General features: G+C 39.6%; 1 protein-coding gene and 1 pseudogene across 1 annotated transcript in view; both read right to left on the bottom strand.

Moving 5' to 3' along the window:
• Positions 1–432: 432 nt before the first annotated feature.
• On the bottom strand, positions 433–1071 carry LOC128578436 (high mobility group protein B1-like; annotated as a pseudogene).
• Positions 1072–4598: 3527 nt separating this feature from the next.
• Positions 4599–26394, bottom strand: part of CXHXorf58 (chromosome X CXorf58 homolog) — a 35508-nt gene continuing 13712 nt past the window's right edge. Inside the window, exons 7-10 of the mRNA XM_053578967.1 lie at positions 19805–19936; positions 8429–8658; positions 5924–6080; positions 4599–4855 (exon numbers count right to left, since the gene is read on the bottom strand). Coding sequence (XP_053434942.1) covers positions 4670–4855; positions 5924–6080; positions 8429–8658; positions 19805–19936 — 705 coding nt within the window. The 3' untranslated portion in view covers positions 4599–4669. The remainder of the gene's footprint in view (positions 4856–5923; positions 6081–8428; positions 8659–19804; positions 19937–26394) is intronic.

Raw genomic sequence — 26394 nt, 5'->3', positions numbered from 1 at the left:
TGTATTACTTAGAAGCATTCAGAATGTCAACAAAACAGCTGCAACTTTTTTTTTTTTTGCAATTACAGAGTGGTATTCAGTTAACAGAACAATTATTTCGTATAAGCTGCATCAGAGACAACTGAAGAAAAAACTACCATCCCCATGTATAACTAATTTGTGCTGTGCACCTGCTTTAAATTTCCATGCCAATTTACGACCCCCATACTGTACCTACCAGGCAAGGTTAGTGGCTATTGAAAATACCACCAGGACAGGACTATCTAAAGACACATTCAGTAGTGTGTTAACTGTACAAAAAAAGACACTGTACAGTTTAAAAACAAATCTTACACAGCCTTACGTTTCAATTTTTTTCTTTAAAGGGAGTGAGTTGTGTACAGCGGGGTTAAATGCTTTATAGACAAGAAAAAAAACTGCGCTAGAACCAACTTATTCATCATCATCTTCTTCATCTTCCTCCTCTTCATCCTCTTCATCTTCCTCCTCTTCCTTCTTTTTCTTGCTTTTTTCAGCCTTGACGATTCCCCTTTTCGCTGCATCAGGCTTTCCTTTAGCTCGGTCTGCAGCAGTATCCTTTTCATATTTTTCCTTCAGCTTTGCAGCCTTCTTTTCATCAGGCTGCTTGTCCTCCGCAGCAGTGTTATTCCACGTCTCCCCCAGCTTCTTTGCAACATCACCAATGGATAGGCCGGGATGTTCTCCTTTGATTTGGGGCGATACTCAGAACAGAACAAGAAAAAGGCCGAAGGAGGCCTCTTGGGTGCACTGGGATCCTTGAACTTCTTTTTGTTTCCCCTTTAGGAGGGATATAGGTTTTCATTTCTCTTTCATAACAGGCCTTGTCTGCCTTTGCCATAACTCTAAATTTTCCTTTCTCTTTAGCAGACATGGTCTTCCACCTCTCTGAGCACTTCTTAGAAAACTCTGAGAAGTTGACTGAAGCATCTGGGTGCTTCTTCTTGTGCTCCTCCTGACAAGTTTGCACAAAGAATGCATAGGATGACATTTTGCCTCTCGGCTTCTTAGGATCTCCTTTGCCCATGTTTAGTTATTTTTCCTCAGCGAGGCACAGAGTTGCCCAGTGCCTGTCCGGCCCTCACTTGCCCTGGCGCTATCTCTATGGAGCTCAATGTACTGCAATCCAGAATTTTTTTTAAGAAAAAACAAGATTGCAATAAAGTATAAATGGACTAAACTCACCAGTTGAAATATATCCTCAAATTGGATCAAAACAAAACAATCTAGACATCTGCAATATCCTACAGAAAACCTAAAACCACAAAGACAGTGTTTAACATATCTGAGTGGCTCGGCGCCTGTAGCCACATACACCGAAGGTGGGAGGTTCAAGCCCAGGTTGGGCCTGCTAAACAACAATGACAACTACAACCAAAAAATAGCTGGGTGTTGTGATGGGCACCTGTAGTCCCAGCTACTTGGGAGGCCGAAGCAAGAGAATAGCTTAAGCTCAAGAGTTTGAGATTGCTGTGAGCTGTGACGCCATGGCACTCTACCAAGGGTGACATAGTGAGACTCTGTCTCAAAAGAAACAAACATTATATCAGAGTAACTAATGTTAGCTGTTGTTGTAAATGACTCTTACAAATGCATGGGGCTTAAGACAACAAAGCTTATTTCTTGCTCACATCACAGTTGGTCAAATCATGCTGCAGCTCTGGCTGTCTCTCCTTCAGTGACAGGAATCTGGGATCCTTCAGTCCTGCTTCCTCCACGTTAGAGTTCTTTGCCTTGAGCCATATGAACAGGGTAGAGGGAAGGGGGAGGGAGAATGAGATAGGGAAAACAAAAGATCATGTATAACATTTTAGGGGCTAAAATGGCCAGAAGTCAGCTCATGTGGTCCCAACATAAACTGCAAAAAAAGCTGAGAAATGCTGTCATGTGTTCCCAGGAAAATGGCATTAGTGAGCATCTAGCCAGTTTCTGACACATGAAAAGGTTGAAAAATTAAAAAAAAAAAAGATGGAAGGGGATATGCCAGGCAGGCATTAAGCAGAAGAAAACTGTAGAGTAGCTCTGCTCATATTGGACTAAATAGTCTTCAAGGCAAAATTAGTAACTACATAATGACAACAGATTTTATTCACCAGGAAGAGATGCTAATTCTAAAATTACATAGGTACCTAATGATATCTTCAAATAACATAAAGCAAAAATGGAAAGAAGTATGATGAGAAACTGACAAGTCCACCACCATAGTAGAGACATGCATAACATACCCTTTCCTCAATAATTGATGTCACACAGATCAAAAATTGGCATATGGAAAACATAATATGATTAACAAGCTTGATCTAAAGGATACGTGTCTGTAGAACTTTGTATCCAGCTATAGAGAATGCACATTTTTCTTAAGAGTACAAGAACCATTTTTGGAAACTGACCATGTACTTGGCTATAAAACAAGTCCCAGCAAGTTCCCCAGAATCAGTATCATATAAATCATGTTCTCTTGATTACAGTGCTATTAGGTTAAAAATAAATAACAGAAAGATAACCAAAATAAAGACTACTATGTATGAAGACATTCATTGTAATATTAATTATCTATAGTAGTGAAAAATTAGAAAATTAAAAACTGAAATATCCAATGATATGGGTATGGCTAGGTAAATTATGCTTTATCAACCTAATGGGCTATTTTTTTAAATGGACAATGTTTAAGACATAGGATTAAGTGAAAGGTTTAAGTCTATATGTTACCTACGATTACCACCATGTGAAAAATATATGTGTATTTAGACAGATTAGAAAGGTATAAGCAGGGTGGCGCCTGTGGCTCAGTGGGTAAGGCGCCTGCTCCATATACCGAGGGTGGTGAGTTCGAACCTGACCCCGGCCAGCTAAAACAGTAGTGGCAACTGCAACAAAAAATAGCCGGTCGTTGTGATGGGCACCTGTAGTCCCAGCTACTTGGGAGGCTGAGGCAAGAGAATCGCTTAAGCCCAAGAGTTGGAGGTTGCTGTGAGCTGTGACGTCAGAGAACTCTACCAAGGGCGACAGAGTGAGACTCTGTCTCAATAAATAAATAAATACATACATACTTTAAAAATTAAAAAAATTGATAAAACTATTTAAAAAAGAGGTATAAGCAAATGAAAACAGTTATGTTATGGTGTTGAGATTATATGTACTTCTACTTTTGAAACAATTTTTTGTGATTTAGTTACATTGTTTAATGTGACTTAAAAGAATCAATAGAAGACATGATCTCTGTCTGGCAGCAGATCCTAGCTGTGCCTTAATATCCATTACCCCTTTCTTTTATAACAACAGAATTTTAGTTTGGTACATAACTGCCCAGAACAAAGGCACGTTTTCTTAGCCTCCTTTGTTACTAGGTGTTATGATGACAAGTCGTTACAGCTAATGAAATATGAGAAGTCGAAACCCTGAAATATAAAGAATATGTCCTTCCTCTGTCCTTTTCTTTCATCTTGCTACCTGAAATCTTCCCTTAGCTTCATTATTATCATAGGTAGGCAGAATCTGATATGCATTTGATCCGATGAGAGACTGCTTCCCAAATAAATGAATGAGAATATGTATGACTTATGAGGACAAATAGGTTTTTTTCTATTCAACCAGTGTCCAGTATGAGCTCTGGAAACAAGGGGATTATGCCTCCCTTTATGGACATTGTATGACCATGTATTAATATTAAAGTGTGCGTTTCTGTTAAATATATCCTAGTGAGAATACATACTTTTACTCCAATATTCTTTAACATTTGAGAATATTTTAGCAGAGAATGAGACCCTTTTATAGGCTGCCATTCCTGAGTTAGATCAGCAATCAACCTGTGCATTTTAAGCAAAATCAAAAATTGTATTTTTAAAGTTTGATAAATAATTGTACTTTGTTTAATTATCACACCCTCTGCTAGGGTTTGATATAATCCTATTATCTGGATCAAAAAAGAAATCAATAATTTGTACTATACCAGGAATGAGAATTCATCAATTCAAAATGAAATTGATAAATATTGCTCAAAACTGTCTTTGTACTTGAAAAATACCCAAAATACAACAATAAAGCAGATGCAACATTCTGCTCCAGGTGCTTACAATGCTCAATAATGATTAGCTATGCTATGTCACGCCTACTGTAGCAACAAATCCATTATTATTTTTATTATCATTCAGAATAGGTCATTCACAGGCTGTTCTGTAAAAACAACATTCAACTAAAAAAAAAAAAGACACTGGAAGCTGACTCGAGCAGCCTTTTATTCTGTGAATTCTAATATTTATGCTAAGCAGGGCCTGTTCAGATTTTTTTAAAATGAAGGAAGATCAAAATCAAATAAAAGTCCCAGGGACTAATTTATTCATCATTTCTCGAACAAAACTGTATACTGCCAATTTGAAGGCACCTAGTAGAAATAATGTGTTCAGATTAAAATTCTGTCAGTAAAAAAAAAAAAAAAAATTCTGTCAGTAAAAAAAAAAAAAAATTCTGTCAGTAAAAAAATATTTGCACCTGTGGTAATATAAAAAGGCCTAAAAATATGTCACACATTTAGTTAAGAAAGCATACAGAACACTTGCTTTTGTTTTATCTTCCTTTATTGCTCATACTTATCATTTATAAACAGACAAGCAGGTTGTTAAACAATTTTGGTTTTCTGTCAATTAGCCGTGCATTAATATGGCAGAGAAGTACCAATACATATGTCTTGGGACCAGGTAAATAAGTCTTTCTTTTCTTTCTTTTCTTTTTCTAATTCACTGTCAGACGCGGGCTCATCAATTTTCACAATGTCAAAAGATGGAGTGGAAAAGATTACCATCCGTTGTTGCTTTGCATCTGCTGTGTCCATTTTCCGTTCCTAAGCAGAATTATAAATAAAAGTGAGAAGCGTTTTTATATTTGTTTTTTACTACTTCTTACTTTTATATTTGACTCTTTATATTTAGCCTTATCCCCCCCAAATTTACTATGTATTTTTTAAAATTACAAAGTAATACATGAATACATGTCTCCTGTAAATATTCCTACAATGTAAAAGTCTACTGAGGCAGACTTTACAATTCAGGGGTCCTCAAACTCCGGCCCACAGGCCACATGAGGCGGTGTGATTGTATTTGTTCCCGTTTAGTTTTTTTACTTCAAAATAAGATATGTGCAATGTGTATAGGAATTTGTTCATAGTTTGTTTTTTTTTTAAACTATAGTCCAGCCCTCCAACGGTCTGAGGGACAGTGAACTGGCCCCTTGTTTAAAAAGTTTTAGGACCCCTGCATAGTGTAGCTTTTAATAAGATTAGACAGAAATGACTTCTTTTTTTTTTTTTTGAGACAGTCTCACTTTGTCGCCCTTGGTAGAGTGCCTTGGCATCATAGTTCACTGCAACCTCAAATGCTTGGCCTCAAGTGATCCTCTTGCCTTAGCCTGCCAAGTAGCTGGGACTGTAGGCGCCTGCCACAATGCTTGGCTAATTTTTCAGAGATGTGATCTCACTCTTGCTTAGGCCTGGCTGGTCTCGAACTCCTGAGCTCAAGCAATCCACCTGCCTTGGCCTCCCAGAGTGCTAGGATTACAGGTGTGAGCCACTGAGCCTGGCCAGAAATGACTTCCATTTTGAGAAGAGCACCATCAGAGAGAGATGTGCTGAATCAAAAGTGTCAACACCGAGAGACAGTAGTTTTGTTGCCAACTCACACTAATGTGGAGCCAAAACAGCTGGTGTTTATCAGAATTGTTACCAATATTGTTTAAGAATTTTAAAAATACGTGTTACTAAGATGAAATTAGCTTTATCCAAAGTATAATATGCCAAAGGTGTTTTAGCCTTGAACTCATGTAGGTTAGGAAAATTTCACTTTTGCAAGTAGAATTACTTATAGGCAATTGGAAGATTGTCTAAAACAATGAATTTAGTACAAGTTAAACTTACGGTCATCATAGAAGCATTTTTTCCTTTAGCCAAATAAGCTTTTTTCATTTTTTCAACCTTCATTTGAGCTTTCTTGGATCGACGACCTAGATGTTTAATTTGACTTTGCTGTCGTGAGGGCCGATATAAAGTTTGGGTAGTTGAGAAAGGTGGATACCTAGAAAATATTTACATTATAGACAGAAAAATCATACAAAATAAAATTTAAATGTAAAGCAAGTTCCAAATATTATTAAAGCCTTCTTTAGCAAATAAATCATAGATCCCAGTAACACTGTGTGTATACTTTTAGGTCAAAGTCATCATTTCTGCTTGAGTTTACATAGCATAGTTCTTTATCTGACACTTATAAAGGTAAATTAGTGATGATGTTGACAACAATGATAATGAAAATTATAAAAGTTGATATAAATTTAAAATTAGCTTTCCTAGCAAATACTGTGTAGTAGCCATCTGAATCTAGATTTTTTTACATCATACATACAAAAGACATACATACATACATACATCATAATACAAAAGAGTTTACATTTCTTAGTGGTTGAAAAAACAAGCTGTTTTTATCAGTATTGGGATCAGATACAGTTGGTGCTATGCACACAATCCCACTGGCATTACCACTGCAGGGCATATAGGCCCAACTTTCAACTGCCAGAATCTCCATCACTCAGCCTAAAAGCTTTCTTTGAAAACAAGAGCCCATCTATATGTAGGGGAGGCCAAAAGTACCGGAGAATTAATACCTTTCCTCCTAAGCAAACCTTAATCAATGACCAATGGGCGTTGATGTACCAGTACCCCAACTCCGTTGCCCCTGTGGGATAACTCTGAGTTGCATGTTGTACATTAGCTCTGACATTCCCAGGAGGGATTAAGCTCTAGTTACCCATAGTGGTTACATGCTTGCTAACACATACTGCTTTGGCTGCCTTCCCTTCTCTGTTTCACCTCTCAACCCCCTCCTTTCAATGGTTCCAGAGATTACCTCCCAGATAAACTACTTTATACTCAAATTTTTGTCTCTGGGTTTGCCCCTAGAGCAGTGGTTCTCAACCTTCCTAATGCCGTGACCCTTTAATACAGTTCCTGTGGGTCACGACCCACAGATTGAGAACCGCTGCTCTAGAAGCTCCCAAACTAAGACTGCATTCAAAAATGCCTTTGTGAAAGTATTTTTCCTCTTCAATTGATTTAGAATTTGGCTACTTATTTGACTTTTAAGTGACTTATTCTTGGATAATCAGTAGCATAAATCCAAATAGCAGGGAACCCAGGATTATATATGGTGGCAGAGAAAATTACATCATTTATTTGACCTTGGAAGTAATAGGGTTAAGTTCTTTCTATATTCAGTGCTCATATGGATGAGTTAGAGAAAATCTATTTCATGATGACAGACTGTGCCCTAAACCAGGCCATCTGTCTGGCAAATGTATAGCCCTGATCATAAAATAAATGGGTTATATTATGTTATTGGGTCAGCATTACTCATCTCTACTCCTGAAAGAAATCCAGCATGTTTGCTTGACAGTGGGTCATGAGTGTCTTCTTCATGTACTAAAGGAGTATTTTTCATTTCAAATATGAGTGTGTGAAAACAGATTACCAAGAGGTCTTTATCAGTCTTATTATGTCTTTCTTTTTCTTAAGAAAGCCAGCTGAATGTGTAAATAAGATAGGCTAGGTGAGACTTAATAATGGAAAGAAAAAAGGAATATAATTGGAACACTCATATTCTGTCCATGTTGTTTCAGATCATAATGCATCTACTTTGTTACAACATGCATTTCTATAATGTGAACTGGCTCACTGCTATTGGTAAAGAAGGGAATAATGTCACTCTAATTTATATGCAATTTATTCTAGGCAAGGGAAGCTAGAATAGCAAAAATAGAATTATAACCTTCAGCAGAAAAGGAAAAAGCCCTAAAATCTGTGCAGCATGGGCAATGAGAGCCCTTTTGGCTATATTTATGAAAATAAAAATTAGCACCTGCATTAAGGACTCTCTCCTCAGAAAGGCACACCCTGCCTTAGCCTACTCTTACCGCCCTCCACTCTGTTCCCCCACTGCCCACCCCACCACCTTGGATGTCTCTTGGGCTTTGGCAGGTTGTACTGCCTCTCACATCTGCTTAAAAGGCAACCATGCTGGCCCAGGGCTCCACTTCCATCTGCACTGTCTCTGCCCACTACCTGCTCTAATTAAAGAGTTGCCAACATTTCCGCTCTGTCATTGTACAATATAAAAATGTCATTTTTATATTTCACGTGGTAGCCTCCAGCTACACTGAATTGCCTGCCTGGTGGTACAAGTTATCTCCCCAAGCACCAATTGTCCTTTTTGTTAGTGCTCTGTTTACAAAGTTGCATAAGTTTTGAGCAATCTGCCCCAATTCTCTTTTTCCCATATGCTTTATTATTATCTTTAGTGAGCTATCCGACAGAATGTGAACACTTTCAGGTATGTACCTAGTATTGTAACCTCAATGAAAGATCTCTTACCTAATTTCAGAAACGATTTGCAGTTGACGCTGACGCATCTCTTCTGTTCCTGGTCGCTGTAACAGATACTTCATTTCTTTTCGTAGACGGTTTGATACTACTCTAGACTCTGCATAATCAATTATGTCATACATTATCATTGTCCTAGGAATGTCTTCTAGGTTTAATTTTCGCCAGTAGTTATTTCTGCCACCCGAAGATGCAGGAGTCTCATCCAGAAGACTGGAATACTATATGGAATAAACAATTAAGAATGATTGGTTGTGGGGCTGGGTGTGGTGACTCATGCTTATAATCTCAGCACTTTAGGAGGTTGAGGTAGGAGGATTGCTTGAGGAATCCAGGAATTTGAAAGCAGCCTGGGAAACATAATCTCTACAAATAAATAAATACATTAGCTGGGTGTGGTGGCATGTCCCTGTAGTCCCAGCTACTTGAGAGGCTAAGGCAGGAGGATCACTTGAGCCTAGGAGTTCAAAGTTACAGTGGGCTATGATAACATCACTACACTCCAGCCTGGGCAACCATGTGAGACACTATCTTTAAAAAAAATAAATGATTGGTTGTGGGTACTTTAAAATGTTTTTAGACATACTTCTGAAGGCTCCACTCAAATGTCACTTATCCAAAAGGCATTCTGTGATCTCATCTCTGAATTTTATCAGCATCTCTCTTCTCTGACTCTTATTACTAACTACTCAATGTTTTCATTATCTATGTACGTCTTAGCTTTCTTACTGGAAGGCAGGATCCATGTCACACAGTGTAATGCACACAGTATCACATTCACTAAATATTTACGCAATGCATAATCATTTCATAGCAAATATAAATATAACTCAGATATATTAAACTCAGATGGATCTAAAAATTAATGATAATAGCCAGGTATTCTGCATACCTGTTAGTGCTTGTTCATGAGATGCTTGAGTTGAGAGGACATTTGTGCAAATCCTTTTAGAAATAATGAGTTCATCTCAGGTGCTAAATGGAGAATTTCACTATTTTCATTTGGAATAGTTGTAGAAATTCTAATTTTCTTTTTTCAAGTTTAAAATATCAAATTAGGAATACAAAAACACAAATACGGTATATATAATCAAATTAACATTATAAATGTGTGTTTAAGAGCTAGAAATATGGGAGGAGAACTACAATGCTAGGAAAAAGAAGAACAACAAGGCCTTTAGAATACATTACATACTCACACTCCCATGTAAACACACACTCATATATACACAGAGGCAGTCCTCCTTTTGTACCATTTTAGCATGCATGAATTTCGATCAACACTATTAAATTGAATAATCGTACCAGTCCCCCAACAAAACAGCTCCAATTTCAGTTGCTATGGCATAATTCTGAGCAATTACATAAAGTAAAAACTCTGCTGCTAGCTCTTCAGTCCATAGATCACTGCATAAATGACAGATGGGCATCATGATTAGTGACAAAGCATGACATTTCTTCCAAAGCCTGTCAGTGACTGGTCACTGTGAATCTGTTATTCAATTCACACACAGACAGCAAAGTATGTAATTGTGTTGCCTCTTTGTTTCCCAGTGGTAAGCCCATGTATCATTCTATAAAAATGGAAACTTGAAAGAGGGAATTGAGTAGCAAAGAAACAAAAAGTGGTAACACTGGAAGTGAAATTGGGATCCAGCATAAATGGAGTTCTAGAAGAAATAGGTAACTGTGGGAACGCTGACACTGCCATCATTCAAGACACTGCAGATATGTAGCTAGAGGAACTTGGTGAGGGTGAACTTATCAACATAAATGAGGAAAGAGGCTATGATGAAAAGGATGAAGGGATGAAGCTTTCCCAGAGGAAGTGATGCTGGCCAAAAAAAATTTCACATTGAAGGAACTCTGAGATATTTCACAACGTTCAAAGTGCAAAGAATAAAATGTTGGCAGTTGATCCAAACTTAAAAAGAAATATGACAATTCACCAAGACATAGAAAAGATGCTTACTCCATATTTTAAATTATACAAGAAGAACAAGAAGGCAAGCGCTGTAGCATTGTTCAAATTACTTTTGATAGGTTCATTTTTTTCACAGCTTTATTGAGGTTCATGTACCATACAATTCACCCATTTAAAGCATACAATTCAATGGTTTTCAATACATTCCCAGTTGATACACTTTTTAAACAAAGAAACAAAAAACTTTAATTCTAAATGTTTCCAGCGTTTTAAATTATGGTGTACTAAATATTTTTTCCTTTCATTTTTGTATGTATTTATAACAGACAGCAAGACAGTTTTTAATGTTTTGATTAAAAAACATATATATTTTTTTAAGACACAGGGTCTCCCTATGTTGTCTAGGCTGGTCTCAAGCTCCTGGGCTTAAGCAATCTTTCTCTCTTAGCCTCCCAAGTAGCTTGGACAACGGACAGAAATTTTTTAAAGTCGTGGGACAATCATACGTTTCCCCATCGATTCTTAAGTTTGCTTTGCATAGTTTCAGTTTGCATGGTCATTTTTATGGTCTTGCACTACTACGCTAAGTAAGACAGCCTTTATCTTTTATTTCCCACGAGTGGAGTAGTAAAATGGGTAAACATCTCAGATCTACCACATATTAGCTGTGTGACCTTGGGCAAAATTTTTTGAGCCTTGTAAAACATCATTTTTCTCCCCTGCATAAAGGTCACATAATATACAAACTTGAAGATTAAAGGAGATAATACGTAGGTAAAGAGCTAAAAACATGCCCATATAAGGACTCGATAAACGTCAGCAATCATCTTATCTCTCTCTTCCAGTATGTATATCTGGGGACTCTACTCTCTGATATTAATCCTTGACATGTTCACAATCTGCAAGTCTGTGTTCCATGTCCTTAGCAAAGATAGTTGGCATGCCAGGCTCTACTTAATTCCTGGTTAAATTCCCTAAATTCATAGATTAAGGCTCCAAACAGAAGTAAACACAATTGGGAGTCTCTAAGGCACTGCATTAATTTTATGTTTCACATTGAAGCAACTCAGTGAATAGTTAAGGCCACATACAGTCATACCTTAGAGAGACTGCAGGTTCCGTTCCAGATGACCACAATAAAGTGAATGTTGAATATAAAGCTAGTCACGCTAATTTTTTGGTTTCCTAGTGCATATAAAAGTTATATTTAACCATGCTCTTGGCTGGGAAGAATCAACATTCAACAGTGTTAAAATGTCTATTCTACCCAAAGCAATCTATAGATTCAATGCAATCCCCATTAAAATACAAACATCATACTTTGAAGAACTGGAAAAAATAGTACTTTGTTTTGTATGGAACCAGAAAAAAACCTGTATAGCTAAGGCAATTCTTTTTTTTTTTTTTTTTGAGACAGAGTCTCACTATGTCTCCCTGGGTAGAATGCCGTGGCATCACAGCTCAAAACAACCTCCAACTCCTGGGCTTAAGCGATTCTCTTGCCTCAGTCTCCCAAGCAGCTGGGACTACAGGCGCCCGCCACAACACCTGGGTATTGTTTTGGTTGAAGTTGTTATTGTTGTTTAGCGGCCCAGGCCAGGCTCAAACCTGCCAGCTTCGGTGGATATGGCTAGCGCTCTATTCACTGAGCTACGGGCGCCAAGCCAGCCATGGCAATTCTTAGGAATGAAAACAAAGGCCAAAGCATCACTCTACAAGACTTCAGGTTATAGTACAAGTCCACAGTGATCAAAACAGCATGGTATTGGCACAAAAATAGAGATATAGACACATGGAACAGAAAAGAGAACCAAGAGATGAACCTAGTGTCTAGGCTTGGTGCCCGTAGCTCTGTGGTTAGGGCACCAGCCACATACACTGGGGCTGGAGGGATTGAACCCGGCCCAGGCCTGCTAAACAACAATGACAACTACAACAAAAAAAATAGACAGGCATTATGGCAGGCACCTGTAGTCCCAGCTACTGGGGAGGCTGAGGCAGAGAATCACTTAAGCCCAAGAGCTTGAGGTTGCTGTGAGCTGTGACGCCATGGCACTCTACCCGAGGGTGACATAATGAGACTCTGTCTCAAAAAAAAAAAAAAAGAAACTAGTCTCTACTTGCCATCTGATCTTTGAGAAACCAAAGAAAAGCATACATGGGGAAAATAATCCCTATTCAACAAATGGTTCTGGGAGAACTGGATAATTTTGACTGAAATTGGACCCGCACCTTTCACCACTTACAAAAATTGACTCAAGATGGATAAAAGATTTAAATCTAAGACGCTAAATGATAAAAATCTTAGAAGAAAGTATGGGAAAAACCTTTGAAGATATTGGCCTGGGAAAAGATTTTATGAAGAAGACTTCAGCAGCAATGGCAACAACGACAAAAATAAATGGGACTTAATTAAACTGAAAAGCTTCTGCACAGCTAAGGACACAACTATTAAAGCAAAAAGACAACCTTCAGAATAGGAAAAGGTATTTGTATGGTATGAATCTGACAAAGGGTTGATAGCTAGAATCTACAGAGAACTCAAATTAATCAATAAAAGTAGTGGTTACCCATCAACCACTGGGCAAGAGATATGAACTGAACCTTCTCTGAGGAAGACAAATGGCTAACAAATGTTTGAAAAAATGTTCTTCATCCCTAATCATCAGAGCAATGCAAATCAAAACCACCCTGAGATATCACAAAGTTGCAAATGCTGGAGTGGATATGGAGAGAAGGGAACACTTTTATACTGTTGGTGGGACTGTAAACTAATACAGCCTCTTTGGAAAGAAGTATGGGGAGTCCTCAAAGAAGTCAAATTAGACTTCCCATTTGATCCTGCAATCCTATTACTAGGCATCTACCCAGAAGAAAAAAATCATTTTGTCATAAGGACATTTGCACTAGATTGTTTATCGCAGCTCAATTTACAATTGCCAAAATGTGGAAACAACCTAAATGCCCACCAACCCAGGGATGGATTAACAAGCTGTGGTATATGTATACCATGGAATACTATTCAGCCATTAAAAAAATGGAGTCTTTACATCTTTTGTAAAGAGTTGAAACACATTCTTCTAAGTAAAGTATCACAAGAATGGAGAAGCAAGAATCCAATGTATTCAATACTATGCAGCCAGTAGATGATCTAATACACACCCACTTAATAGAAAAACTCAAATCAATTCAAGGTGGGGGAGGGCGACTCAGGGAGGGGGAAAGGGAAAGGAGGGAGGGGGACAGGTGTTCTCCCACTTACTGCACACCATGTTAGAGCATATGGCACACCTCTTGGGGGCAGGACACAATTATAAGAGGGACTATATCTAACAAATACAAACATTGAAACCTATTTCTTTGTACCCTCTAATTAACCTGAAATAAAAATAAATAAACAAAAGTTATATTTACATTATACTGTAGTTTGTTAAGTGTGCAATGGCATTATGTCTAAAAAATACATACCTTAATTAAACATATTTTATTGCTAAAAAATGCTAACAATCATCTGAGCCTTCTGCAAGTCTTAATCTTTTTTGCTGGTGGAGGACCTTGCTTCCATGTTGACGACTGCTGACTGATCAGGATGATGACTGCTGAAGGTTGGGGTGGCTGTAGTAATTTCTTTTTCTTTTTTTTTCTTTCTTTCTTTTTTCTTTTTTTTTGAGACAGAGTCTTACTCTGTTGCTCTGGGTAGAATGCTGTGGCATCACAGCTCACAGCAACCTCAAACTCTTAGGCTTCTCTTTGCCTCAGCCTCCCAAGTAGCTGGGATTATAGGTGCCCACCACAATGCCTGGCTATTTTTCCAAACGAGGTTTCACTCTGGCTCTGGCTCAGGCTGGTCTCAAACCCATGAGTTCAGGCAATCCATCCACCTTGGCCTCCCAGAGTGCTAGGATTACAGGTGTGAGCCACCACACCTGGCTAGCTATGTTTTTTTTTTTTTTTCAATACTGACATTTTATTTTCTGAAGTTCATCAAACCACCTGACCAAGAGGGAAATCAGCCTGGCCAGCAATTTTTAAAGTGAGATGACAATAAAGTTATTAACCAGTTTGATGTAAGCATTCCAAATTGTATATAAAATCAGGACATTGCACCCCATGAATGCATTAATGTCACAGTTATGATGTAATAAAAAGAAAAGCTTACTGAATTGACACTGCTTTTCATGAAAAATTTTGCTATAGTATGCAAAATTTGGTAGCGTTTTACTCACAGAACTTCTTTCAATATCGTATTAAATCTCTCCAACCCTGCCACAGCTTTATCAACTAAATTTATTTACTATTCTATTTTCAACATTTTTAATTTTAATAGATTTGGGGGTTCAAATGGTTTTTGTTACGTAGATGAATTGTATAGTGAAGTGTAGGATTTTAGTGTGCCCATTACCTAAGTAGTACACACTGTACCCAAGAAGTACTTTTCATCCAACACTCTCCCCCCATTCTACCCTCTCCAGCTTATGTGCTAGTCTAAATCCTTTGTTGTCATTTCAACAATGTTCACAGTATCTTCACCAGAAATAGGTTCGATCTCAAGAAAGCACTTTCTTTGCTCATCTATAAGAAACAACTCCTTATCCATTTAAGTTTTATCATGAGATTATAGCGATTCAGTCACATCTTCAGGCTCCACTTCTAAATCTAGTTCTCTTGCTATTCTACCACAATTGCAATGACTTCCTCCACTAAAGTCTTGAATTCTTCAAAGCCATCCATGAGGGCTGGAATCAACTTCTTCCAAACTCCTTTCAGTGTTGATATTTTTACCTCCTCTCATGAATCATAAATATTCTTGATGGCATCTATAATGATGAATCCTTTCCAGAAAGTTTTCAATTTACTTTGCCCAGATCCATCAGAGAATCACTGTCTCTATGGCAGCTATAGCCTTATGAAATGTGTTTCTTAAATAATAAGACTTGAAAGTTAAATTTACTCCTCAATCCATGGACTGCAGAAAAGAAGTTAGCAGGCATGAAAACAATATTAATCTCCTATACCTCTCCATCAGAGCTTTTGGGTGATCAGATGCACTGTCAAAGAGCAATAATATTTTGAAAGGAATTTTTTTTTGTGGGCTTAAAATATTTAGTAAACCATGCTATGTACAGATGTACTGTCATCCAGGCTTTGTTGTTCCACTTACAGAGGAAAGGCAGCGTAGATTTAACGTAATTCTTAAGGGCCGTAGGATTTTCAGAATGTTAAATGACTTAAATGGCTTAATATTAAAGTCACCAGTTGCATTAGTCTCTAACAAGAGAGTCAGCTTGTCCTTTGAAGCCTGGTATTGACCCCTCCTCTCTAATTATGAAAGTCGTAGGTAGCATCTTCTTCGGATAGAAAGCTGTTTTATGCACATTGAGAATCTGTTGTTTAGTGTAGCCAACTTCATCAATGATCTGAGATTAGATAGTCTGGATAGATTAGATTTTGCTGCAGCTTTTACATCAGCGCTTGCTGCTTCCCCTTGCACTTTCATGTTATGGAGATGGCTTCTTTCCATAAACCTCATGAACCGTCCTCTGCTAGTGTCCAATATTTTTTCAGTTTCCTCCCTCTCTCAAGCCTTCACAGAATTTAAGAGAGTTAGGGCCTTGTTCTGGATTAGGCTTTGGCAAAGGGAAATGTTGTGGCTGTTCTGATCTTCTATCCAGCCCACTAAACTATTTCCATATCAGTGATAAGGTGGTTTTGCTTTTTTTATCATTTGTGTGTTCACTGAAGTAGCACTTTTAATTTCCTTCATGAACTTATCCTTTGCATTTACAACATGGTTAACCATTTGGTACAAGAAAGCTAGATTTTGCCCTATCTCAGCTTTCAACATGCTTTCCTCTCTAAGCTTAATTATTTCTAGCTTTTGATTTAAAAGGAGAGACCTGTGACTCTTCCTTCACTTGAACAACACTTAGAGGTCACTGTAGGGTTACTACTAGGCCTAATTTCAATATTTTTGTGTCTCAGAGAGTAGGGAGGCCAGTGGGGAGAAAGAGAGATGGGGAATGGCTGATCAGTGGGACAGTCAGAACATACAAAATGTTTATCAGTTAAGTTTGCCATGTTATTTGGGTACAGTCCATGATGCTCCAAAATAATTACAATAGCCCAGCCTGAACAAGAGTGAGACCCCATCTCTACTAAAAATAGAATAACTAGCCGGGCGTTGTGGTGGACACCTGTAGTTCCAGCTACTCAGGGGGCTGAGTCAAGAGGATCATTTGAGCCCAAGAGTTTGAGGTTGCTGTGAGCTATGATGCCCCGGCACTCTACCCAGGGCAACAGAGTGAGTCTCTGTTTAAAAAAAAAAAATAGTAGTAATTTGACACAGAGACACAAAGTGGGCATGTGCTATGGGAAAAATGTCACTGAGAGTTGCTTGATGCAGGGTTGCCAACAGCCTTCAATTCCTAAGAATGTATTATCTGCAAAGTGCAATAAAGTGAAGCACAGTCAAACCAGGTATGCCTGTATATTATTATTATTATGAGCTAGAATTTTGGGATCCCTTGTTTCTTTAAAACATGTAAATTGGGGGTAATAATACTACCTGCCTGTGTTGTTATGAGAATAAAAGGAGTTAGTGTTAAAGAAACATTTGCTATTATTATTTTTCAGATATCTAGTTTAAGTTCCCTGACTTAGCACTACTATCCATCTAATTATATTAACCAGAAACCTAAGAGCCATGCTGCACACTTTCCTTTATTTTCCTTCCCTCTGTCACCAAGGCCCACTGCTTTTATTCTCTAATTATCTCTTGCATCTACAGAATCACAGTCCTTAATCAAGCTACCACCATTTCTCCTGGAATACTGCAGAAGCCGCCAAACTAGTAGAGGGCTCTTGCTGCCCTCTAATCTAATCTCTATACTGCACCCAGGGGGGACCTCTTCACGCATTAAGTTAAATTACCTCGATTCTTCTTTTTTAAATTTTTTTATTTTTTTATTGAGACAGAGTCTCACTTTGTGGCCCTCAGTAGAGTGCTGTAGCATCATAGCTCACAGCAACCCCCAACTCTTGGGCTAAAGTGATTCTCTTGTCTCAGCCTCTCAAGTAGCTGGGACTACAGGCACCCAGCCAACATCTGGCTTTTTTTTTTTTTTTTTTTTAGAGAGACGGGGTCTCACTCTGGCTCAGGCTGGTCTTGAACCTCTGAGCTCAGGGCAATCCACCAGCCTCAGCCTTCCAGAATGCTAGGATTATAGTTGTGAGCCACCATGCCCGGCCTCATTTCTTCTTTTTTTTTTTAAAATAGAGCCTCGGCGCCTGTGGCTCAAGGGACTAAGGCACCAGCCACATACACCTGAGTTGGCAGGTTCGAATCCAGCCCGGGCCCGCCAAACAACAATGACAGCTGCAACCAAAAAACAGCCGGGCGTTGTGGCGGGCATCTGTAGTCCCAGCTACTTGGGAGGCTGAGGCAGGAGAATTGCTTGAGCCCAGGAGTTGGAGGTTGCTGTGAGCTGTGACACCATGGCACTCTACCCAGGGTGACAGCTTGAGACTTGTCTCAAAAAAAAAAAAACTAAACTAAAAATAGAGACAAGGTGTCACTCTGTCACCCAAGCTGGAGTACAGTGGCATTATCATAACTCACTGTAACATCAAACTCCTGTGTCTCAAGTGACCCTCCTGCTTCAGCCTCCCTAGTAGCTAGGAAAAGAAGCACGTAACCCCATGCCTGGATAATTTTTTTTTTTTTTTTTTTTAGAGATGGGGCCTTACTATATTGACCAGGTTGGCCTCAAACTTCTGGCCTCAAGTAATCCTCCCACCTCCGTCTCCCAAAGTGCTGATTACAGGTGTGAGCCACCGTGACCAGCCCTACCTCACTTCTTAAAACACCACAGCAGCGGAGGGAGGGGGTGGGGCCTTGGTGTGTGTCACACTTCATGGGGCAAGACATGATTGCAAGAGGGACTTTACCTAAGAATTGCAATCAGTGTAACCTGGCTTATTGTACCCTCAATGAATCCCCAACAATAAAAAAAAAAACACCACAGCAGCTTCTTGTTGCACATAGAATAAAGGAAAAAATAAAGACCTTATTATGGTATTAAACCCTGCATAATGTTCTCTTGTCACCCTTCAGCCTGACAGCAGACCACACCCTTCATGTTTTCACTTCTCTAGCTCTACAAACCTTTCAGGCCCTAGCTCCTCCAGCCTTTGCCTGGGTTGTGTCATTTGTTCATCCCCAGACTGAGCTCAATCTGCACTGCCTCTGGGAGGCTGTGACTCACACTATTGACTGACTGCCCACCCCATCAGGATTGTCTGTCCATTTCCCACTTCTCCCTTGCTCACAGGGCCCTGATTTTTTTTTTCAGTTATGGAACAGCAATATGATCAGGGAAGGAGCCCCAGCACATGAAGCATGATTGTTCTAAGTTGACTGTAGGAAAAAATCCCACTTCCCTCTATCAGTGATTGGCTTGGGGGAGCACGTGATCCAGTTCTGACCAGTGGCACCTGAGAGGAAGTCTGCTGGGGGCTTCTGGGGAAGATTTTCCTTCTTGCGATAAAGAGAGGAAGATGCAAGGAGTCCATTTCTTCCTACCTTTGCACATAGCTGAGGATGTGATAATCATCTTTTTTACTATGTGAAGTAAGCCAAGAGGACTGAAAAGAAGCTGATCAAGACCCTGATGTCCCTGAGGTGCTGAATTAGTTAGTTAGCCCAGGAACCACGTATGCCGGAACTTTTTTCATAAGAAAGAATAATAAATGGCCTTTATTGTTTAAACCTATTGTGGTTGGGAGTATTCTGTTACTTATAGCAGAGAGCACCCAAAAAATAAGAGAACCCTTCCCTACTAGGTCAATTCCCCACCTTGCACCACTGTAATTTTATTTTGTTTTATTTTATTAAAATAAAATTAACATAATATAAAATTTACCATTTTAGCCATTTTAAAGTGTACAATTCAGTGGTTTTAAATATATTTACAATGTTATGTAACCATTACTATTACCCATCATTATTTCAGAACATTTCTATCACCCAAAAAAGAAACACCATATTCCTTAGCTTTCATCCTCCAAACACAAAAAGCCGCATATTACATCATTTCATTTATATGAAATATCTAGATCAGACAAATCCACAGAGACAAAAAGCAGACTTGTGGTTCACAGAGCATGGGTGGATGGAGGAATCAGGACTGATTGCTTACTGGATGCAGTATTTCCTTCTAGGGTAACAAAAAACTTCTGGAACTAGATGGTGATGATGGTTGCACAATACTATGAATGTACTCAATGACACTGGATTGTGTACTTTAAAAGGGTTAAAATGGTAAATTTTATGTAGTGTGTATTTTACCACAATTAAAAAAATGTATGACTCTCTTTCTTCTTGAAGGATAGGGCCAGAAGGCTTGGTTTGTTTGTTTTTCATCATCTAAATCTAAATTCCTTACTTGCATAAAATCTTGCATGGTGACAATATCTATTTCTTCAGTTACTCCAAATTTCTGGAAAATACATTCATCTTCTATAACTTGATGACAAAATTCCTTTTTTCCCATTATTTTGTAAGCATCAACCACTGCCTACAAAGAGAAGGGGAAATAGGGAATTTAAAAATACTAGCATAATAGCTTTAGCTTTAATTACCAGCATACTTTACATATTTTTTCCAACAAACACATAAAAAATTGTTCCTTTCTAAAAAAAAAAAAAAAAAAGCTGGGTGTTCTGGTGGGTGTCTGTAGTCCTAGCTCCTCGGGAGGCTGAGTGAGGCAAGAGAATCGCTTAAGCCCAGGAGTTGGAGGTTGCTGTGAGCTGTGATGCCACAGCACTCTACCCAGGGTGATAAAATGAGACACTGTCTCTAAAAAAAAAAAAAAAAAAAAAATTGTTCCTTTCTTTCTTTTTTTTTTTTCTTTTTTGAGACAGAGTCTCATTATGTTGCCCTTGGTAGAGTGCTGTGCTGTCACAGCTCACAGCAACCTCAAACTCTTGGGCTTAAGTGATTCTCTTGCCTCAGCCTCCCAAGTAGCTGGGACTACAGGTGCCCACCACAACGCCTGGCTATTTTTGGTTGCAGTTGTCATTGTTGATTTTAGCTGGCCCGGGCTGGGTTCGAACCCGTCAGCTTCAGTGTACGTGGCCAACGCCCCACCCACTGAGCTATGGGCGCTGCAGATATATTGTTCCTTTCTACTAGCAACTTGCTAGAAGATTCAACTAGCAAGGCTGCATTTACAAAAAGAAAATTATATAGGGATTTTTAAACCACTTAAGATTTGTTTCCATAGCCATATCTAGATAGTTTTAAAATGTAGCTAGAAGAGTTACAACAGTTTTAAACAATGGAATTTTTTCCCTTAAAAAACATTCTTTTTCTTAAAAAAAAAAACAAAAACCTGTAGCATTATTTATGCTGTCAGTGCAGAGAAAACTTATCTGGCGATCAAATGGACTAGCTGCCCTAGGAACTACAGTGGGAGGTGTCACTGGGCCCACCTCTCTCCACACTTGATCTTAGCCAAAAGGCCGAGAAGCGATAGGGCCCACCTCTCTTAAATACATCATCCCTATTGGTACGTTTCAGATTGCTTAGGCCTCCCTTCCCTTCAAACTTCACTCTCAGCAGCCAAAAAGTAGCAAATCAAATAAAGGTTGTTTTCTCCTTTCTTAAATTTCAACTTTTTTTTTGTTTTTACTCAAGGAAAGCTCCCAAGAGGTCCTAGATAGAGGAATCACAGAAAATATGGAGGCTTAGATCCTATCTGGCCCAATTTGCACCTGCCCTTCCACATATGCCTATCCTGTGCGAAGAGCTATACGTAGACTGTGAGTAGAGACTTAAGTACTCTGCACCCCTGTAAGTATGTGCTGATTCTTATAACACATATTTATATAATGGATCTGTGCTTCTGGCCACAAAGAGTATGCTTATGTGGAGGCTAGTGTAAATGAAAATTTAAATTTTTTTTTTTTTTTTTAGAGACCGAGTCTCACTTTGTTGCCCTCTGTAGAGTGCTATGGCGTCACACCTCACAGCAACCTCCAGTTCCTGGGCTTAGGAGATTCTCCTGCCTCAGGTGCCCGCCACAATGCCTGGCTATTTTTTTTGTTGCAGTTTGGCTGGGGCCCGGGTTCAAACTCACCACCCTTGGTATATGGGGCCAGTGCCCTACTCACTGAGCCACAGGTGCTGTCTTAAATATCTTTTGATTCCAGATCAGTTTTTCTTTTCCTTTGTATCTCAGAATGGGATATTTATGACATTATGGGAACTCTGTGTTATAATGCTGATATAAGGATGTAAAAGAGTGGTTGAGGCCGGGTGCGGTGGCTCATGCCTGTAATCCTGGCACTCTGGGAGGCCACAGTGGGAGGATCAGAAGCTCAGGAGTTTCAGACTAGCCTGAGCAAGAGTGAGACACTGTCTTTACTAAAAACAGAAAAACTAGCTGGGTGTGGTGGTGGGTGCCTGTAGTCCCAGATATTCAGAATGCTAAGGCAAGAGGATTGCTTGAGCCCAGGAGTTTGAGGTTGCAGTGAGCTATGATGACACTGCTGCAATCTAGCCTGGGTAACAGAGGAAGACTCAAAAAACAAAAAACAGTGTCTGAGATAGGATTAAAACTATCCATCTATCTATCTATCTATAGACAGGGTCTCATTCTATGACGCAGGCTGAGTGCAATGGTGCAATCATAGCTCACTGAAGCCTCGAATTCCTGACCTCAAGAAATCCTCCTGCCTCAGCTTCTCAAGTAAATAAGACTAAGAGTGTACCACCATGCCAGGCTCATTTGTTTTAGAGACAGGGTCTTGCTCTGCTGTCCAGGCTAGTCTCAAACTTTTTCTTAGCCTCAAGCAATCTCCTATCTTGGCCTCCCAAAGTGCTGAGATTACAGGTGTGAGCCACCATGCCCAGGCAGAATCTGTTCTTTGTACTTAACACGTGTAAATACAACACTAAGCCTTAATGTCTTTTCTATTCCAAGTCTCACTTTTGTTATCCAGAATAGTCTTTTATTGTTTTAAATTCCAAAGTTTAGATGATCACAGACACATATGGAAATGAAAAAGGAAAAAAAAATATTCAAATGACTGTAGTTTTATTCCTAATGTACTAAGCTGAAGGAAGAGAAACAGTTTACTAAAAATGTGACATTGAGGCTTCCTTTAGCTAGATCATTTTTGATTTCTGTTTCATTAATTCCTTTATATATTATGCATCTTAAAGAAAAGACAGTATTGGCACAAATCTCCAATATGCTTTCTTGCAATTAATTTCCTTTTTTTTTTTTTTTTGTAGAGACAGAGTTTCACTTTATTGCCCTCAGTAGAGTGCCGTGGCGTCACACAGCTCACAGCAACCTCCAACTCCTGGGCTTTGGCGATTCTCCTGCCTCAGCCTCCCTAGTAGCTGGGACTACAGGCACCCGCCACAACGCCCGGCTATTTTTTTGTTGCAGTTTGGCCGGGGCTGGGTTTGAACCCGCCACCCTCGGTATATGGGGCCGGCGCCCTGCTCACTGAGCCACAGGCGCCGCCCGCAATTAATTTCCTATGGGTTCTAATTAACCAGCCCCACAGTGATACTAAAGGTAAAAATAAATAATTGTATACTGAACAGGTAGGAAGACCATATAATTTCTGCTTTAGAAATTTCTGTAGGTATAACTATATATTTTACTTTAGCTGAAGTTATTTAAAGGAGTTATTTATTGTCAATTCCTCACCAGACTGCCCTACTCAGCCACCACCACCAATCTCTGCAAACCCTCGTTTCCTTATTTGTGTAGTGCCTCAGCTGTGTCTGGCCCACTCAGGTCCCTCAGCCAAAGAAAAACACACCTAGCAGCATAGGGCAAGCTCTCTGTCCACTTATGAGAGGAGTTTGAAAAAGGTTTGGCATTCAGTGGCCAAGATGTTCTTTCTCAGACATCTGCCATGTATGGCCAGCCGGCTTTAGGAAAGTCCTTCTTGATAGGACCAGGAGAAAAGGAAGGGCAAAACTAGGCAAGGAATCCAGGATACCAGCCAATCAGAGGATTCAAAAAGCAGGTCCTGTTCTCAGTGGGTGGCTGAGAGAGCCAAAGTGGGGAGTCTCTAAATCTGACATTTACCCAGATACTCTGCATCTCTGTGACCAGAAGACCCCACAACCTTGTGGCTACTTGCTGACCCAAATCCACACTTAGGCTTATAATGTTTCTCTAATATCTCAAGCCACTTCCCTGTTCCTGTTGGAAATTATCGTTCATGAAAGTAATAACCGCTATTCCTGCATTGGTTTGGAACAGTTCAAATATATACAGGCTCAATAGATAAAACCATCAGAAGTGCTGGGGTTAACCTTGAAATGCGCACAGTACAGTGGAACCACAAAGTGTTCAAGTCTCAGTTATGCCCCTGACAAATCTCTCCAAGTTCCAGCTTCCTCACAGGCAAAATGGGGGAAACACTTACCTCACCAGGGGTTATTGGAAGGCCATATGAGAGAATGTGTATGCTGGTGTTTAGCATACATAGCTCCTATCTCTCAGGAGTGGCTAACAAGGCCTCAATCCCTTCACTTTCTACTTGTGAGACCCTGGACAAGTTACTACTCGGCCTTTTTTATTTTATTTTATTTATTTGTTTAATTTATTTTTTTTTTGAGACAGAGCCTCAAGCTGTCACCCTGGGTAGAGTGCCATTACATCACAGCTCACAGCAACCTCCTAATCCTGGGCTCAAGCGATTCTCCTGCCTCCACCTCCCAAGTAGCTGGGACTACAGGCACCTGCCACAATGCCCGGCTATTTTTTGGTTGCAGCCATCATTGTTGTTTGGTGGGTCTGGGCTGAATGTGAACCTGCCAACCTGGGTGTATGTGGCTGGTGCCTTAGCCGCTTGAGCCACAGGCGTCAAGCCGCTCAGCCTTTTTCGAATGAAGATAATAATAGAAAATACATTATAGTGTTTATGAGAATGAAATACAATAGGCTTGGCGCCTGTAGCTCAATGAGTAGGGCTCTGGCCATATACACCGAAGGTGGCAGGTTTAAGCCTGGCTCAGGCTTGCTAAACAACAATGACAACTGCAACCAAAAACTAGCCAGGTGTTGTGGTGGGCGCCTGTAGTCCCAGCTATTTGGGAGGCTGAGGCAAGAGAATCACTTAAGCCCAAGAGTTTGAGGTTGCTGTGAGCTGTGACACCATAGCACTCTACCGAAGGCAACATAGTGAAACTCTGTCTCAAAAAAAAAAAAAAGAAAGTGCTCAAATAAAAGTAGTTATTATTAATAATAATGTTTTTTTTTATGTAAATGCTCAGTCTTCAAAAGGACAGAGATTTTAGCCAGGAACAATGGCATAAGCCTATAATCCCAACTATTTGGGAGGCTGAGGCAGGAGAACCTCTTCAGGACAGAAGTTTGAAACCAGCCTGGGTAACATAGCAAGATCCTGTCTCAAAAAAAAAAAAAAAAAGACAAAGACCTTCAACTTAAAATAACAGTTGTTGGTTATGTTATGGTTAAGACTTGTTGGCAGAGCATGGTAGCTCACACCAGTAATCCTAGCACTTTGGAAGGCTGAGGCAGGTGGATCACCTGAGCTCGGGAGTTTGAGACCAAACTAGCAAGAGCAAGACCCCAGCTCTACTAAAAACAGAAAAACTAGCTGGGCATTATGGCAGGCACCTATAGTCCCAGCTACTTGGCAGGCTGAGACAAGAGTTTGAGGTTGCTATGAGCTGTGACACCAGGGTACTCTACACAGGATGACAGAGTGAGACCCTGTCTCAAAACAAACAAACAAAAAAGACTTGTTAATTACCCAGAGGTATTCCAGGCATTGGTTGGGGGAGGCACCTTTAGGACAGTGCTTTCAAACTGAACTGTGCCTAAGATCAGCTGGGGGGCTTGGTAAAATGTAGATACTGATTCGGTGGGTCTAGGGTGGGGTCTGAGATTCTGCATTTCCAACAAGCCCTAGCAGATGCCAGTGCTGCAGGCCTATAGACCACACTTCGATAGCAAGGCTTTCAAATATTCACTGGTGGAGCAATGATAGCGACAAACCTCAGTAAATAAGCATTGCTCACAAAATAGATCATCAAAGTAGGCAACTAAAATGAGATTTCTTTTTTTACACATGGCTATCCAACTGTTCTAGCACCATCTGAATTGTATTGGCACCTTTGATGAAATTGATCAGATCCATGTGTGGGTATTTCTGAAGTCTCTCTTCTCTCCATTGATCTATATGTTTATGCCATCACCATGTTGTTAGGATTATGGAGATTTTTCTTTTTTTGAGACAGGATCTTGTTCTGTTGTCTAGGTTAGAGTGCCATGGTGTCATCATAGCTCACTGCAACCTCAAACTCCTAGGCTCAAGCAATCCTCCCTTCTCTGTCTCCCAAAGTGCTAGGAATACAGGTGTGAGCCACCACACCTGGCCTATAAGTCTTGAAATCAGGTAGTGTAAATCCTCTAACTTTGTTCTTCTCTGAAGTTGTTTAGGCTATTACGTATCCTGTCACTTGTTTTTGCTTTATGTTTTTTGTGAATATAAGAGAAATGCAGTTGGAAAATAAGGAAACGAAAGTAGACATGGAAATAAGAAGGAGGGAAAAGATGGAACTAAACAAAAAGTCTGTAAAATTCCCCCTCCTTTAGAAGTGAACTTAGACTAAACATCTCAGCGGACTAAAACTGACTCATTTCTTTCATATTAAGAAAAAAGTAAGTAAACTGACGGACGTAGTGGCTCATGCCGGTAATCCTAGCACTCTGGGAGGCCAAGGCAGGCAGATCCCTTGAGCTCAGGAGTTTGAGACCTGCCTGAGCAAGAGTGTAAACCTCATCTCCACTAAAAATAGAAAAATTAGCCGGGTATTGTGGTGGGTGCCAGTAGTCCCAGCTAATCAGAGGCTGAGGCAGGAGGATCACTTGAACCCAGGAATCTGAGGTTGCTGTGAGCTAGGCTGATGCCACGACACTCTAGCCTGAACAAAAGAGTTTAGACTCTGTCTCAAAAAAAAAAAAAATGAAGTAAA

Source organism: Nycticebus coucang, chromosome X (genome assembly GCF_027406575.1).
Source record: "Nycticebus coucang isolate mNycCou1 chromosome X, mNycCou1.pri, whole genome shotgun sequence".
Lineage (NCBI taxonomy): Eukaryota > Metazoa > Chordata > Mammalia > Primates > Lorisidae > Nycticebus > Nycticebus coucang.
Note: the sequence above shows the minus strand (reverse complement) of the source record. Positions and strands in the feature narration are given on the sequence as shown.